At 39.8% G+C, this 18,334-nt stretch overlaps 1 protein-coding gene across 5 annotated transcripts; it reads right to left on the bottom strand.

The window, feature by feature from the left end:
• Positions 1 to 1,647: 1,647 nt before the first annotated feature.
• Positions 1,648 to 18,328, bottom strand: GLT8D1 (glycosyltransferase 8 domain containing 1). 5 transcript variants are annotated; one of them, XM_054034881.1, is made up of 12 exons: positions 17,830 to 18,328; positions 16,763 to 16,872; positions 12,354 to 12,434; positions 12,133 to 12,192; positions 11,934 to 12,032; positions 10,482 to 10,698; positions 9,144 to 9,261; positions 7,786 to 7,870; positions 5,968 to 6,080; positions 5,143 to 5,309; positions 4,821 to 4,933; positions 1,648 to 2,525 (listed from the first exon to the last, which is right to left on the bottom strand). In XM_054034881.1, exons 4-12 carry the CDS (start codon positions 12,146 to 12,148, stop codon positions 2,335 to 2,337), a joined length of 1,119 nt encoding a protein of 372 aa, XP_053890856.1. In that variant the 5' UTR covers positions 12,149 to 12,192; positions 12,354 to 12,434; positions 16,763 to 16,872; positions 17,830 to 18,328; the 3' UTR covers positions 1,648 to 2,334. The 5 variants fall into 5 exon arrangements, with proteins under 5 accessions (XP_053890856.1, XP_053890859.1, XP_053890858.1 ...); XM_054034884.1 differs by lacking the exon at positions 12,354 to 12,434; XM_054034883.1 differs by lacking the exon at positions 16,763 to 16,872 and having other exon boundaries at positions 12,343 to 12,434.
• Between the last annotated feature and the right edge of the window lie 6 nt (positions 18,329 to 18,334).

Raw genomic sequence — 18,334 nt, 5'->3', positions numbered from 1 at the left:
AAGTTACTCACTACTGTTTTCCATTTTGTAACTACACCTCTACCCTGATATAACGCGGCCCGATATAACATGAATTTGGATATAACGCAGTAAAGCAGCGCTCCGGGGGGAGGGGCTGCGCACTCCGGCGGATCAAAGCAAGTTCTATATAACGTGGTTTCACCTATAACACGGTAAGATTTTTTTTGCTCCTGAAGACAGGATTATATCGGGGTAGAGGTGTATAAGATAAAAATTAAAGTTGACACAGTATAAACTATGAAATTGCAGATACTGTTTTCACCCTCACTCCATTCAGATCCCAAATACCTACACTAGGAAGAACCTTTTGCTAAGGATTAGATATCAAAGCTCTTTCAACCACGGCAACTTCACAGTACAAAGTTATATAGTAATTACTATCAAATTAACCCACAGAATTTAGTCTTGACTACATAAAAACCTTCCTACACTTAACTTGACTTTTTTTTTTTTTTTTTTTTAAACTATAACAGTCTCTATTCAATTCACACAGAAAATGTCTGTCTTGTGCATGCTTAATACCTTCAGCTTGGAGCAAACTTGAAAGGTGATAAAATGTATATTCTGCCTTACATGACAAGAGGTAAAAACCTCCTGCAACCCACCTATTGCTACAGAAGAAGAAACTGTTTGCTGCAGAAACAGATCACAATAATACACCTTAAGGAATGCTAAAAATTGACATTCAGTGTGCAACCTCTTGAATTAAACTTACCAGCTGGGAGAAAAGGAGATGCACTTGCAAAACAGCTATGCTAGGACTCCAGCTGCTTGGCTCTGCCTAATTTAAAGGGCCAGGCTCAGAAAGGCATGCTGTGACATTTCCTTTAATAGGTCAGTGCTCCCCTGATGAGTTACAAGAAACCAGACAATCACAAAAGAATGTGCCCCAGACAGAATAAGGGATAGTAGATATTAGATATATCTGACAGATATATTAAAAACAAGTTTATTACTAGCCTCAACTTTGCCAGTTCTTGCTGTACAGTGAAACCCCACTATAATGCACCCCGTGATAATGCGAATTCGGATATAACGCGATCATAAGGTGGCTCCGGCCGCCCCAAGCAAAAAAAAAACCGGCCAGAATGCCGCCAAAGCAAAAAAAAAACAAGTGCCTTCCCCACTGCCTCTTCCCCTCTACCCCTGCTTCTCCTTTTGGCAAGAAGAGCCATTCACCTCCCCCGCTGCTCTGTGCTCTTCCTCTGCCCAACTGACTGGCTTGAAATGGTAAATTTTTGTAACCCTGCTATACCACAACCCCGCATTTATCGCGATCAAATGTTTTGGACCCCAATCAATTGCGTTCTAGCGGGGTTTCACTGTAATTTGATACTCCATCCAAATGGCAGGAGCAATAGTTAATCGCTTGATATTACTTGTTTCAGGCTCTAGAAATTGACATGGTTCTAATTTGAAAACTTAATACTCAAGACATTTTGCATACTTTTCTTTTTACAATTAATTGAAGTGCCAAGGAAATTAATTTCTTTAGAAAAAATCACATTATTTCTTAATTAAATGCAAAATCTACTGAAACAGACAAGTTTCCACTACTAGACCAAGTACCATTTTCAAGACCAGAATGAGTTTTATATTCATCTGATGCTCAAATTACTTGAACAATTAACCTAAAATCATTTTATTTTTTTACAAAGTTTAGTTTATTCCACACCTTTAAAAACAGTTTGTGTTGCGTAGCAATCACATAAAAAACAATTCTCAGTGAAATAACACTTGAGGAATCGCCTTTGAAAAATATAGATTAAGTTCATATACACAGTGAGACAGTGCAAGAAAGGGTTAAATATAAATGGTGAGTGGGTCTTCATGCAAGAGAAAATGCCTTTTATAAAGCTCCATATATCAGAGGATAAGATAAGATACCAAGAAACCAGTAGCAACTTTTGATTATAATAAATTGGTGCGCAAGATTTGCGTGTGGCTGTCACCCAGATAAACTGTTCCTACGAACAAGAGACATCTATTTCTGTAGCTGACAAAATATCAAACACAGAAGACTAGCACTGGACTGGAAGAATGTAATTAAAAGGAATTGCCTAGCAAAAATTCTAGTTCATGTAGCTGTTTCTCTGCTCTTCATAGTGCGGCTGGACTAAGTTTCCCCAATCGTATTTGAAATAAGTCTTTTTCAGGGATGCAGTTTGGTACAGTTGATCATTTCATCTGAAAATGTACTTTCCCCTGTGCTCCAGAGAAGCAAAGACTGCTCTGTAATACAAATCAGCTGAAAGAAACACTGCTGGCTCCAAGAGTTTCCTGAGAAAATGACAATAGTTCATATAAATCCATTTACTTGGACTCAGAGATCTCAGAGTGTCTGCGGATCAGGCTGAACTTGCCAGTGGGATCCGGGATGTACCACTTCTCCCAGACATCAACATATGAAGCTGTTCTTCCCCAGGGTTTGAAATGCCCATTCCAATGGAGCAACTTGGCAGCTTTCACAAACTGAGGAGAATACCTTTTTCCAGTGCTAGAGCCTTGTATTGAAAGAGAAGCAATTTGCAACTACACATTAGAACGTGAAATAAAGGCAGTAAAATCATCTTAGCATGCAAGATTTTAACTTCACAGTTATGAGTTGCAGATGCAACAAGGGCTGTCCTTCGTTTGAGGTATGGGGGACGGGATTGGCAAGTGAGTCAGTCATTACAAATTAAGACTTTTGGGGCCAGATTCTCAGGTATAGCTAAGCACTGCTTTGTGCCATTGCTCCTATTCTGGAGTCGTTGTGGCCTTCCAGTGCACTTCAGAGCATTCTTAGGGCTGCACTACTTGTAATAAAAACTAGGGCTGTCAAGTGCTTAAAACAATTAATCGTGTTAAACAATAATAGAATACCATTTATTTAAATATTGTTGGATGTTTTCTACATTTTTTTAATATTGATTTCAATTATAACAGAATAAAGTGGTACAGTGCTCATTTTATATTTATTTTTGATTACAAGTATTTGCAATGTAAAAAAAAAAGTATTTTTCAGTTCACCTAATACTATACAAGTACTGTAGTGCAATCTCTTTATCATGAAAGTTTAACTTATAAATGTAGAATTATGTACCAAAAAAACTGCATTCAAAAATAAAACAATCTAAAATTTTAGAGGCTACAAGTCCACTCAGTCCTACTTCTTGTTCAGCCAATTGCTCAGACAAACAAGTTTGTTTATATTTGCAGGAGATAATGCTACCCACTTCTTGTTTGCCTGTTCTCACTTTTTCAGCTGATGTATTTTCATGACACTGTTGTAGCCGGCATCGCAAGATATTTACGTGCCAGATCCATTAAAGATTCATATGTCCTTTCATGCTTCAACCACCATTCGAGGGGACATGCGTCCATGCTGAAGATGGGTTCTGCTCAATAACAATCCAAAGCAATGCGGATCAACACATGTTCATTTTCATTATCTGAATCAGATATCACCAGCAGAAGGCTGACTTTATTTTTTGGTGATGTGGGTTCTGTAGTTTCCGCATCAGACTGTTGCTCTTTTAAGACTTCTAAAAGCATGCTCCACACCTTGTCCCTCTCAGATTTTGGAAGGCTCTTCAGATTCTTAAACCTTGGATCGAGTACTTTAGAAATCTCACACTGGTACCTTCTTTGCATTTTGTCAAATCTGCAGTGAAAGTGTTCTTAAAATTAACAGGTGCTGGGTTATCATCCGAGAGTGCTATAACATGAAATATATGGCAGAATGCAGGTAAAACAGAGCATGGGACATACAATTCTCCTCCAAGGAGTTCGGTCACAAATTTAATTAACACTTTTTTTTTTTTTTTTTTTTTTTTTTAAAAACGAGCATCGTCAGCATGGAAGCTTGTCCTCTGGAATGGTGGCCGAAGCACGAAGGGGCATATGAATGTTTAGCATATCTGGCACATAAATACCTTATAGTGCCAGCTACCATGCAAATGCTTGTTCTCACTTTCTGATGACATTGTAAATAAGAAGATGGGAGCATTATCTCCTGTAAATGTAAACAAACTTGTTTCTCTTAGCGATTGGCTGAACAAGAAGTAGGACTGAGTGGACTTGTAGGCGCTGAAGTTTTACAATGTTTTGTTTTTGAGTGCAGTTATGTGACAAAAAAATCTACATTTGTGAGTTGCACTTTCACGACAACGATTGAAAAATACTATTTCTGTTTATCATTTTTACAGTGTAAATATTTATAATAAAAAATATACTTTGATTTCAGTTACAACACAGAATACTATATATATGAAAATGTAGAAAAACATCCAAAATATTTAATAAATTTCAATTGGCATTCTATTGTTTAACAGTGCGATTAAAATTACAATTAATCACGATTAATTTTTTTTAGTTAATTGCGTCAGTTAACTGTGATTAAGCGACAGCCCTAATAAAAAAAACAAAGTATGATCCACAGGCATTTGATTTGAAATGGCAGCTCTATTCTTCCAAATATACTATGAGGACACATCAGAGGGCATCTTCCAATATACTAAATGCGTTTAATAATGTAGAAAACTTGAAAGTAAGTTCAGCTTGAGTAAGCCCCCTGGCAGCTTAAAAAGTAGCAATCATTGGCTCTGAAATGAGGCTGCAGGAGCTCTGAAAGTGGGGAGAACAGTGTAAAGCAGAAAAAGATGCATCCCTGCCATCCCCCTGGGGGGGAGAGAGGCAGAAAAGGTCAATTTGCTGCATCAACACAACATTCAGCTATAGACCTGACAGAATGCAGGTGTGGAGGTAGTAAGCATAGCAGGAGGGAATAAGGTGTCAGGATTTCATTTCATACATACCAAGATGTCGGACATTCCACATGGGATCAATATTAGAATGTTGCTTGTAAAATACAATTAGCAGTGGTGGTGTGGCAATGCTACCTGCCAGAGTTCTGCTGTATAAGTCCTCTCTAGAGGGGGAGATGAAGTTATTAGCTGAGGGTGCAGATACAGCTCTAGAATGGTTAATTTTCATATAACTACTTCACAGAGGAAGAGCATGCTGCATTCTGTCTGGCTAGCTACTTCTGTAGACCCCAATATCCTTCATTCCACAGTGAATCTTCATCACAGTAACCCCAACCCCTGACTTGTCTACACCCGATTTCTGTATACTTACGCTACATTAAGTGTCATCCATTTCTCCAATTGCTTAGTGATGTTCTGTAGTTTCCATTCTGTTAGATTAGCAACAATGATCCCTGGATTGAAAGAGCAGGTGCTGGCTTTCATGGCGAGCTTCCGGATTGTTTGTTTCTTATAGTCTAAAAATCCAATATAATTGTACTGAAAACAGAGCAAAAAGTGGATTTTAGTTTTAACTGCTCCCAAATAAAATGCTCCCTCCCCCCTGCTCCATCACAGTTAAAAAAAATTTCAGTGCCCCTGGTAGAGCAGAGGATTGTTGTGTGTATAAAATATTTTTCCCTTCCTTTAGTACAGGATAGAGCCTGTGGTTTAAGAGGCACGACAACGTGTAAAACTTTCACTATAAAAGTTTTCTTATGCTTTCAGGAACGCTCATTCATCTTAATACCTAAAATCTAAGATGTCACCAATCTCACCACTAGTCCGAGCATATTATATGCACACACAAACTAAATCTTACCTATAGAATGTTAAGTTCTAGACTGCACGTTCTTCACAGCAGCGTCTTACTCCCATTGTACAGCACAGTTGTAAATTCAAAGAGCTCTGATTATGTCTCTACTTTTGAATGTGATCTCAACTTGGCTTTCAGTTGTGCCCACAACTAACCACAGATGCAATACTTCAGGGGCTTTTTATAGCACTTGACCATCTGAGTAACTAATTTGTGGGTACAGTCAGATACTTGATTTCCAAGTGCCATAAAATTTATCAGCAAGTAAGTAGGAACAAACTCAGAGGCCAATTCTGAAAATGAGAGTCTGAAATAATATTATTTTATCTGAACTGTTCAGACCTGATTCCCTGCTCCACGGATAGCAAATTTATTAGAGGTTGAGTCACAGTCATCTGCAAATGCAGCTGCATGGCCAGGTTTCAGGGGTGTGTTGTGAAGTTCAAGGATATCATCTGAAAAATTCAAACCAAGTAGAGAATCAAAACACAAATATTGCTTAAGCTTTAGTTCATATGCTTTTTGTACACTCTGTTCCAGTGTTGATACCAACACAATCTTACCCAACTCAAAACAGAGCTACATCTTTTTAAACAAGAAATAGGGCCAAGACAATTAAATGTTTAAAAATATATTCCTTTAAATACAGTACATGCCAGTTATACACAAGCTTACATTATGTGAAAGTATACCTCTAACTCCTTCATCTCAAATTCTACTCTGGCCAAATCTCCCTGCTGATCACTGGGGGCCTAATCCAACTCCCAGTGAATACAACAGGAGCTGACATCAAAACCCAGGTCTTCTGTTTGAGAAATGGATTTTACATTAGAAATCATACATAATATAAAGCAGAGGTGGGCAAACTATGGCCCACGGGCCACATCCGATCCGCGGGACCCTCCTGCCCGGCCCCTGAGCTCCTGGCCTGGGAAGCTAGGCCCCGGCCCCTCCCCTGCTGTTCCCCTTCCCCCGCAGCCTCAGCTCGCTCTGCCGCCGTGCAATGCTCTGGGCGGCGGAGCTTCGAGCTCCTGGAGCAGCGCAGCTGCAGAGCCACAGCCTGACCCGGTGCTCAGTGCTGCACGGCTGGCTCCAGCCAGGCGGTGCGGCTGCCTATCCTGGTGCTCTGGGCGGCGCGGCTGTAGCGCCGCCAGCCACTGGTGCTCCAGGCAGTGCGGTAAGGAGACAGGGAGGATGGATAGAGGGCAAAGGAGTTTGGGATGATGGTCGGGGCGGTCAGAAGGCAGGGAACAGGGGGTTGACTGGAGGCAGGAGTCCCCAGGGGGCAGTCAGGGGCAGGGGTTCTGGGGGCGGTCAGGGAGAAAGGGTGGTTGGATCCCAGGGGAGGCAGTCAGGAATGAGAGGAGGGGTTGGATGGGGTGGTGGGGGCTATCAGGGGACAGGGAACGGGAGGGTTGGGGGGATTGTCAGGGGGCAAGAAGCAGGAGGGGGTGGGGCCGGGCCATGCCTGGCTGTTTGGGGAGACACAGCCTCTGCTAACCGGCCCTCCATACAATTTTTGAAACCCGATGCGGCCCTCAGGCCAAAAAGTTTGCCCGCCCCTGATATAAAGGGAGTGAAATGAAAAACAATCTGGAAAAAAAAATAAAGTCAAGTCCCTTGTTTGTTGCTGTGGTCTTGTTAGGTAAAGAATTTTCTCCCTAGAACATTGCAAGATTCACTAGGGAACTGAGATTTCTACAGTAGTTTTACTGCTAAAGTTGAAAGAACTTAAATTTTTATTTTTGTAATAAAATACTCCTTTTGTGGGAGATTTAAACAGTTAGTAGAAATTAACATTAACATTGTCAAAGAAAAGGTGTTAGGAAAATCATGAGTTTTATTTTGCATATATAAAATATATTTTAGATGCTAAAATTACAATAACATCAACACTATCTTAACAACTTGGTTAAACTAGACAAGGTACAAATATGAGAGCCAGCAATCTTTATGCTTTACCAGGACAAAAACTGACCAAGTAGGGATAGGAAAAAGTTTCTTCTGAATGTATAGACTTGCACAGATTAGGTGCATTTACAGGGTTATTGCACCTTTACATGGGGCAGAAGCATTTAGCTAATTTCTGAGACAGGATAGTGAACTATATCCATTCCACCAAGGCAATTCCTATTCACTTAGGAAGAAAATGTTCAGTACCTTGCACTATTACATCATCATCCATGTATATGGCCTTCTCTGCATGAGGAACGAACATAGGTAAGTAGAATCTTGCAAAGGTTAACTGTGAACACAAGCAAGCAAGAGAAATGAGAAAGTGACAGAGTAATGGAGAACTCTAACTGATATCCCAGCCACTAATTTTCTGGAAATGCCAGTACCCATGACAACATATGCAACAAAAGAAAAATAACCATCAAGGATGGGAGTTTTTTGCTTTTTAAAAAAAACAGTTAAGGGCAGAATTTTCAAAAATACCTAAATGACTTAGGAGCACAAGCTCCATTAAAAGTCGGTGGAACTAAGTCACTTCGACCCAGATCCTCAGAGGTAGTAAGGCTTCTAACTGCCATTAATTTAGGAGTCTAAGTACCACTGTGGATCTGGGCATTAGGCTCTTTTGAATATCACAGCCTACATGTTCGTACAGCACTTCGGAAATATAAAGTGCTCCATATGGCCCTGCTTCTACAATGCAGTTAACTAGCCTGAGCACCTGCACAGAACTGCACTAACTCAGTGGAACTCCACACAAATGCAGGGATCAGTGCTAGCAGATCACATTTCAGAACTGGGGCCTACCTGATCTGTTTTAAAATATTTTATTTATAATAGGAAAAATTAAATTGGTGTATCGTATTTCTTGGAATAACCAGCTATAATTGAATGATTCACTCATATTAATCATGACTAGATGCAAAGGGTTAATAATGTAATCAATGGACATTTATATAATACTTGTTATCCTGAAAGATCCCATTATACCAAGGAATTATATTTCTCACTAATGAAATGTAGCAATCTTTGGGTTCCAGAGCACACCAGCATTTTGCCTTAGTTTAGGATAGGAAGGGAATGACTCCTAATCCAAATGAAAATGTAGGTGGATTTTAGGAAACCAGAATGTAGTTATCCAAATTGGAAAATGAACAGGACTTTGGAGTTAATACTTCTATTCTTGTGAAAAGAGCTCTGGGATATTTAACCACAAATTATCTGAAGGGATAGCATGTCCTACTGCAGAGCATCCCCTGCTGGTACATTGGTTTAGTACAGAATCAGAGAGTGCCATATATTTAATTACCACAGACACTACCTAGCGTTAATCTCTATGGGGTAGGTTATGCCTGCCTCATTATTTCTAAACTGAATATACAATTAAGTTTGGACAAGAAGCAAACTTTCACATCTATGAAAATACAGGTTAAAAACACACAGAGAATAAAGCTATAAATCACAGATCTGTCCAGATATAACTAGTACGTTCGCCTACATCATTTATCAACATATGTTACCACTGATTCATATTTACAACAAATAACCAGCATCATACTCACTGGTTTTATGGAATCTGCCTGTTCAGACTCCACCTTCACTTTCCCTTCCAAAACACGAGGGTCGAAATCCAAAATTCGGTATTTCACCTTTTTCAGAGCAGTTTTACTCAGCCACGCCCTGCCCAGGGAAGAGAGGAAGAGGAGTCGCACATTTACAAAAAAGAATAAGCATGGTTAAATGAGAAATGAGATCAAATTAAACCAGAAATAAAGAGGAGATCATCCAAATGATAACGACACAAATAAGTGTTGGTCTGGTTACTCTAGCTTGGTTGTTTTCCCTAGCTATAAAATGTGCATGTAGTATATTATCTATTTGACTTCAGTACAGTGCTGTATGGATACAGAGGTCTGCCTATATAGAGCTCGCTGCAGGATTGTGGCCCTACATGCTGGCTAATGGAATTTTCTGAGATTTACTTTTCAAGTCATTATAGTATTTAGCATCAGAAACTCACGCTCCCATTACAAAAAGCGTTACTCAAGATAATCAGTGTTAACTTTGACCTTCCAGTTAACTGGAGAAGGGAGATGGGGAAGGCAGAAAAGGGTCAAACATCAATCTAAAAATCAGGACACTTCACTGCTAGGGCTCATCTTTCTATGATGGAACCTGTCTTCTATTAAAAAAATAATTTCCTCTATCTCATGTTTAACCTGTTTTCTTTAAGCATGCACACCAGCAAAGTGGGATATCATTCCTCTGCCATATTTATGGAAGCATATTTCTTACATTTCTTTTTTTAATGGTGTAAATTGAAATCTCTTACTAAATATCCCACCATTTGTGGCAGTTTTTTTGTGTGCAGCTGAAAGTCAAACAAATAAAAGAAGGATCAAGAGCCTCATACTGAGAAGTCAATGGGAGATAAGGGCACTCAGGACTTCAGAGAATTGGGACCTAAAATGAATACTAGTCATTGTCGGGAACAAGACAAACATGGGAAGAACCTGAATCCTTGGAAACTCTGGATTTTCTTGGCTCACTGGTTTTGACAGGTCCTCAGTGTTTACTTGTTGTAGTAAATTTTTTTTAAGTTAGGAAACAAAGAACACAGAAATCAAGCAAAGCAGAGCTACTCCACGCAGACTGCAGTCTACACCTGGAATGTTACCAGGGAGGGCGACTGTAGCAAACAGAATATACAATTTCAAGAGGCATCTACAGCTGCTTCCTGAAAAAGAAATGATCACAAGGTCGGGTAATAAAGCAAACAGGTAGGATTGCAATCAGTTTTCAAAGGTCTGGATTGTTGGACCAGATGGTGTTTTCCTCTTCTGAAAGTTAATCCTGTCTGACATTAATGCAACACGCTGAATCTGGAAAGCACAGTTTACCTCAAATGGTCCACTGTATCATTTAGAGTGACAATATGGAACACCACGTTGGATTTAGTGTTATGATAAATGCTGTTCATGGCTGCAATTACACCTCCAAGCCTGTCATCCGATGCTGTAATGACCACAGGAATTTCCTGATCATTTATTTCGTCAGTCAGCCTTTGAGGAGCCTCCGGTATGAAATCTATTGGCTGGAGTCCTAATGGACTTGAATCTACAGGACAAGAGAATGGAATTATATATATTTGTTCTACAAATAAATAAATTATTAGTGTTTGAAAATTCTTAACCCCTCCAATTATTTCTATTTATACTGTTCTTAGTGACTACAAGCAGGGATCAGAACTATTACAAGTTTTTAAAGCTAGGTTTTGTACAAACTTGTAACAGTAAAGACAATCCAAGCCCTGAACTTGTCATCTATATTAATCACAACACATGAAAATTACAACAATAATATTATGCAGACATATAGGTTTCAACTCCCCAATGAGCCAGCATGGCAGGGTACACAGGAACATCAGAGCTCAGATTAAATTCCTTCCTTCATTCTTTAATTTCAAGGCTTTAGTAACACAGAGAGCTAAAGTGGGTCTTAGATACAATGAGCTGCACTCTCAGCTCAGTGCATGGTCTCCCTCGCTTCTACCCTTCTCAGCACCATCCTCTCTTCCAACTCTCTTTCTAATTCCTCTGAGACAGAAACCAAGGAAACACCATATTAATGCTGCTATGGTGTCATCTACTCCCCCAGCTGACAGTACACGAGTGTCTCACAGGCCTCCTAGATATCTAAAATGACCTAAACTGAACCCACAACTATTTATGCCTGCAATGTGCAGATACAAAAATGGATGTTGGTATTTTAAATTAGCCAATTGAACAGATTACCTAGGAATATGGTAAATTCTCCATCAATTGGAGTCTTTATATCAAAACTGGATATTTTTGAAATTATTGGACGCCATGTAGGAATCACTGGATTCAATTCTATTAGGCAGAGTGTCAGACTTGATGGTCATAATGGCCCCTTCTGGTCTTAAAATCTATGAATGTCTGACTTGAGATACATAGCAATACTACTGCATCATCAAAGCTGTCATTTTTCACTAAATGTAGCTGCAGCACAAACTGCTGGATTCCATCTGTATTTACATAGTCGTGACCCCATTACAATGAAGTCTACAGCAGACACCCTCATCAGGACCAACTTCCTCTTAGTTCTGAGGAAGTTAGTAAAAATCTAATGTTAATGGAGTACAGACATAAAATTTAGACAAAAAGACAGGAAATCCATGCATTCAAAATACACTTCATTATAGAAGGGATCTATTGTTATTACATTGCAGAAACCATTTTAGTATGGCAGAGGTTTGTTTCGGATTAGGTATGCATTGTGCTACTGATCTGAAAAGAAAACTCATTAATATATAAAAAAAGCAACTGTACCTGCTACATCTCGTTTCAAAAAGTCACTGAGACCTAGAAGATTGTGATGCAGAACTAATAAAAATATAACAATAGCAAGTACAAGGATGGCAATGTTCACTGAAACAGAGAAGAGAAAGGTAATTAGGATAATCTCACAGGTCAGTAAAAGCTAACAGCACAAAAGTTCTTTATTTGTCTGCTTGTTTTAAATATGTACCTTTTCTGAATGTCATTTTTCCCTTGTGTCTTTGTTTATAAGTGAAGCCTCTTTACAAACCTGTAAGAGGAAAACATACAACAGTTACATTCCACTGCCTGCACATGCATATGGGAGACAGGCTATGACTGAGGGTGTCAAAAATTTGTCACAACATGGTGAATATGCCTCTATTCATGAGCTAAAACTGTATTGTATTTTAATGCTCACCAGGTACTTACAGCTAAGTAGGCATCCAGCTAGGGTGCCACCTCTAAGGGGGACATTCCATGTAATGAGAGGGAGAGAAACAAAGTGTCCATCTGGGGAGGAGTGTGGTGACGACGCAGGAAAGGAAACAGAACGCCAGGTTTGTGGTAGCTAGAGAGCTTTACAAGCCTTTTGCAAAAAGCTTTTTAGGAAAACTTTTTTTGGGGTTTTTATTTTTTTTTTTTTACTTTGTTTACAACTTTTTTTAGTGGTTACATTTTTGCGCATAGAAAAGCTAGGCAGTATACATGCACATAAGATAACGAACCCATCTCTTGAGCGCGTGAACACTAGCTGCGAGGAAACAATTAAATCAGCCAAATAAGTTTCCCAAACACAAACGCTGGATTGAAGGTCACTCCTGCCTCGTAGCCATGGGAGCAGTTTGCCGCGCCTGTGGACTGGCGATTCGGGAGCTATGCATCTCTACAGAGGAGGAATAAATAGTAAATTATGTTAAATTAGTACTTATACAGTGCTTTTCATCCACAGATCGCAAAGCACTTTATGAAGGTGGGCAAGTATCATAATCCCCATTTTACTGACAGAGAAACTGAGGCAGAGGGGCTACGTGATTTGCCCAAGCTCATCCTGCAAGTCAACGGCAAGGCTAAGCATAAATGCAGGTCTCCCGACTCCTAGTTCTGTGCCCCATCCACTTGAATGTGTTTACAGATTGAGAGAGTGTCCACTCAGATGGGGGTGGAGACAGAGATGAAGAACAGGACAATGTTTTAGTGGAGATAATCCCCATTTTGCCTTAACCCAAACTTACTGTCAACTGGAAAAAGTGCATTTTTCCAGAAAAGATATGATGACTACATGATGAATTATGCAAATCCTTGAGCTATCAAACTAGCTCTGCATGAAAATACTTTAACATTCAGTTTGCACACCACTGAAACAACAGATCTCTTTTGTCTGTCAGGCACAGTCTGTACGGCTTCTGGAGACTATGAATAGGTTCTTCTGAAGCTGAGCCAAACTATCCAACTATCCAAGCAAGACAGTGTCTCAGGAGCAGGGCAAATACACACACATATTTCCTCCAAAAGAGGCTAGGAAACCTTTTGATAAGTATAGTGCATTCTTTGCTCATTTAAATTCCTAGCAAAACATGTTATGCATTTTTCAAAACATGTCAGAATCTACACACCCCTAAGGTAATGGAAGAACAGCAGCTGCAAGATCCCACACAGGACAATTAAAAAAAACAATATAAGAACAGGTATGGCCATCAGTTTATGGAAGAAAAAACAAATAAACCTAAAGGCAGGATGCAACTTCTATACTACTTCACTTATAAAGACCACTACTGTAATTCTTGTATGGAATGTAGGAAAGTCAGGATATATGGCTCAAACATACTTATTCATCACTTAACTATGATGATGATCACAAATGTAGAACACAAAGTACACATCCTGTAGAACGCCACTTAGCTTTCCAAATAACTTGTAGAAAACATTTACACTACTTTATAGAAAGTTTGCAATAGGTTGAAAAAGTGCTACATTGAATCAGCCACTGCAAAATCTGCAACTGGAAATAACAAATCACACAGAGAAAACACTTTGGCTCTATGTTACACATAATAGCCGTGCTAGTGCTGTTTTATTCCAGCTAGGGACTTTAACATCTCACACACATATCAAACAAGCCCCACATATCTTGGCATAACATTATACATACAACACTGTCAGAGCTGTCAGCAAAAGAATGTAATCTAGCTTAGTTTTTTTTATACATAGAAATCGCTCTGTTGTGAGTCCTCACCTAAAACCTAAACATGCTGCAATACTCTATTAGCAGATCCCCAGCACTCACTGTGAACCTAATATGATAAATCAACCTATGGAGGAAAACCAACTTCTCAAGGAAACTGGTTTCAAGTTTCTCAAGTTATTTGAAATGCTAAGGGGAAAATATTTTTAAAAAAACCCACCTATGAAATAGGGCTGTCAATTAATCATAGTTAACTCACGTGATTAACTCAAAAACATTAATCACGATTTTTAAAATTAATCATTAACCACCACAGTTTTAATCACACTGTTAAACAATAGAATACCAATTGAAATGTGTTAAATATTTTTGCATGTTTTTCTACATTTTCAAATACACCTCTACCCCGATATAACGCTGTCCTCAGGAGCCAAAAAATCTTACTGCGTTATAGGTGAAACCGCGTTATACTGAACTTGCTTTGATCCACCGGAGTCCGCCCTCCCCGGAGCACTGCTTTACCGCATTATATCCGAATTCGTGTTATATCGGGTCGCGTTATATCGGGATACTGATTTCAATTACAACACAGAATAAAGTGTGCAATGCTCACTTTATTATTTTTATTACAAATATTTCCACTGTAAAATGATAAATAATATTTTTCAATTCACCTCATACAATCTCTTTATCATGAAAGTGCAACTTACAAATGTAGATTTTTTTTTGTTATGTGACTGCACTCAAAAACAAAACGATGTAAAACTTTAGAATCTACAAGTCCACTCAGTCCTACCTCTTGTTCAGCCAATTGCTAAGACAAACAAATTTGTTTACATTTATGGGAGATAATGCTGCCCGCTTCTTATTTACAATGTTACCAGTAAGTGAGAACAGGCGTTTGCATGGGACTTTTGTAGCTGGCATTGCAAGGTATTTACATGCCAGATATGCTAAACATTCATATGTCCCTTCATGCTTCAGCCACCATTCCAAAGGACATGCTTCCATGCTGATGACGCACATTAAAAACATAATGCATTAATTAAATTTGTGACTGAACTCCTTGGGGGAGGATTATATATCTCCAGCTCTATTTTACCCACATTCTGCCATATATTTCATGTTATAGTATTCTCAGATGATGACTCAGCACATGTTGTTCATTTTAAGACATCTGGGGACATCTGGACCTTAGTGCATGAACGTCTATCGCATGAGCTAAAAGCCAAATAGCTCTAGCTAAGGTTTTAGAGTAGACTCATTAATTGCTCTCTAAGTGGTCTCGGTGCCACTAAATGGACAGAACACCACACCCAGAAGGTGTGTGGGTTACACATGTCCTCTGGAATGGTGGATGAATCATGAAGGGACATATGAATCTTTAGTGCATCTGGCATGTAAATATCTTGCAACGCCAGCTGCAACAGTGCCATGCAAACACACTTTCAGGTGACATTGTGAACAAGAAGCAGGTAGCATTATCTCTTGCAAATGTAAACAAACTTGTCTGTCTGAGTGATTGGCTGAACAAGAAACAGAACTGAATGGACTTGTAGGCTCTAAAGCTTTACATTGTTTTATTTTTGAATGCAGTTATTTTTTGTACAAAATTCTACATTTGTAAGTACAACTTTCATGAAAAAGAGATTGCACTACAGTACTTGTATTAGGTGAATTGAACAATACTATTTTTTTTTTTTACAGTGCAAACATTTGTAATAAATAATAAATATAAAGTGAGCACTGTATATGTTGTATTCTGTGTTGTAATTGAAATCAATATATTTGAAAATGTAGAAAACATCCAAAATATTTAAATAAATGATATTCTATTATTAACAGTGCAATTAATCATGATTAATTTTTTTAATCACTTAACATTCCTACTATGAAACATGCTTTACTGAAGTCTTTTTAAGTGATTAAAAACAAAGCAGTGTTAGACAAAAACATAAAGACATGCCTCATTTATTAGTATGCAAAGTCAGAAAAGTAAACCCACTCTGAACAGTTTCCAGAGCAGTAAAAAAAATGAAGTTTATTATCTTCCTACACAAAAACAAAAAAATTGTTTATTCATTGCTCAAAGTCTCTCTCCACACAGCAAATATGCAATATATGGGCCGGATTTTATAAACACTTGCTCAAATACATAATTTCATTGAGGTCATGTGGACTTCTCATGCAAACAAGGATTGGGCCCTACAATAATTACAGATAGAAAGAGAGTCATTGTGTATGTATAATTATTACATAAATGTACATGTTTTTCTATGTCCTTTAATAGAACCAGAAATGGTTTTGATTAAAGTATTGAGTATTTACTTTTTCTGAAAATACTTTCAGTGAAGACATATCCCCCCGACTCACAAATACTGATGCACGTTCTTTTTGTTACATATAAGTAGCCCCATTCAAGTCAATGGAACTGCTCACAAGCATAAAGTTAAGCACATGCATTAGGTGTTTTCAGGATAAGACATAAGTGTATAATCAAGGGCTACACAGATGCTAAAAAAGGTAAGCATTGTGATCTTTTTTCCTCTTTACAAATTAAGCAAATAGCAAGAGTTTATCACAACTAAACAAGTTTACCCTCAGACTTAATAATACAACTACAACCTTTGGTGGAATCTCATTTGTGCTAAACTACCTTGTGAGCAGTGCAGAACTAGTTGTATTGAACATCAGATTTGCAGTCCCTATATATATATCTTGATTATCAGTGGTTGTCACACTCTCTGAAACTGAAGACCCCCTTTTCTGTTTTTAGGAGGGAAAAGGAAAAATTAGAAAGCTCCTTGTCAAATGCTTACATCTTTTACAAAGAACTACGAAAAAGTGTTGGCAATTCAGGAACCCTCCCTCACCACCAAAATAATTTCAAATGTGACACATGTATGGCACAGAGATAGAGTGGAGCCTATTTCTTAATGATTCATCTGTTGCAGAACTGCACGGTTTAACACAGGGGTTCTTAAATTGGGGATCAGAACCCCTCAGGGAGTCACAAGGTTATTAGGGGGGGGGCACGAGCTGTCAGCCTCCACTCCAAACCCTGCTTTGCTTCCAGCATTTATAATGGTGTTAAATATGTAAAGAAGTGTTTTTAATTTATAAGGGTGGGGGGGGGGGTTGCACACAGAGGCTTGCTATGTGAAAGGGGTCACCGGTACAAAAATTTGAGAATCACTGGTTTAACAGGCTCTAAAGGACCATTGCCCAGTGAACAAATTTAACGTTCTTGCATCAGCATGGTAGGTCCCACACAGTTTAACTACATAGGTAATATCCCCACGAAGGCAGAAACAGCCCAGCTGGAACGCAGGCTACATGCCCAGCCTTGCAGACCTCAAGCGGGTAACATTTATATTTTAGACAAAGCACCCGATGTTTTCAGTCGCCTGCACCATACTGTGGGGCAGATCATGTGCCAAGGCAGGGGTGCTGCCAGGACTGCTTTGCCCAGGGCTGCGCTTTCTCTGCTGCCTGCCGAGCGGCACTGCTCGCCCCTTGCCCCTCGCAGCGATTGGTGCAGGGCTTAATTTGTAATGAAAAGGGTGCCTGGGCTCAAGCAATTTTTTTCCATTCACACCTGGTGCAGCACGCCCAGAGGTGCCGGGTCTATGAACTGCCAAGCCCCAAGTACTGGATCGATGCCCCTACCCTGGGGAGCGGGGGGGGGACCGAGACAGCCGCGGTGCTGAGAAGACACCTTACCTGCGTGCCCGGGGAGTCGGGCTCCTCGCGCTCCCGGTCCTCGCCGCCAGGCAGCCCAGAGCCAAGTGCCAGCTCAACACAACACAGCGCTAGCCGCAGCAGCAGGCGACTGTCAGCGGTTGGCCGGTTCTCGGGTATCCACCGCGCCGCCTGATTACAGAACAAGAACTGTGCGCCCCAATATTATTTAGGAAGGCACGTTAGACCTAGCACATCACAGGGCCACCCTCAAACCCGAGCTTGGAGCGAAGGGAAACAGCCCAGCCAGCGCACGTTCCGTCCGGCAGTGTGTTAGACACACCTATGCTCTAAGGACCCCGCACCTCAGGTCCTGGAGCGCTGTTAACTGTTGCCATGGAGACGCAGCCGAGCGTCGCGTAGACCGCAGCGGAGCCGAGAGGCGGATTGTGACTGGGGTTGGCTTTGGTGTCCTACGGCGGTCGGCCCGCTGAGGCTGGTGCAGTTGTTCAGGCAGTTGGCTAGGACAGCTCCCTGCCGGAGGCTC

Source organism: Malaclemys terrapin, chromosome 7 (assembly GCF_027887155.1).
Source record: "Malaclemys terrapin pileata isolate rMalTer1 chromosome 7, rMalTer1.hap1, whole genome shotgun sequence".
In the NCBI taxonomy this organism is placed as follows: Eukaryota; Metazoa; Chordata; order Testudines; family Emydidae; genus Malaclemys; species Malaclemys terrapin.
This window is presented reverse-complemented; position numbering and strand designations above follow the sequence as displayed.

Excerpts from the sequence above, each read along its gene's own strand:
- GLT8D1 (XM_054034881.1), bottom strand. Across the intron at positions 9,262-10,481 it reads GATACAGTGGACCATTTGAG|GGCGTGGCTGAGTAAAACTG; the intron begins GTAAACTGTGCT and ends TTCCCTGGGCAG. Across the intron at positions 6,081-7,785 it reads TGATGATGTAATAGTGCAAG|ATGATATCCTTGAACTTCAC; the intron begins GTACTGAACATT and ends TGAATTTTTCAG.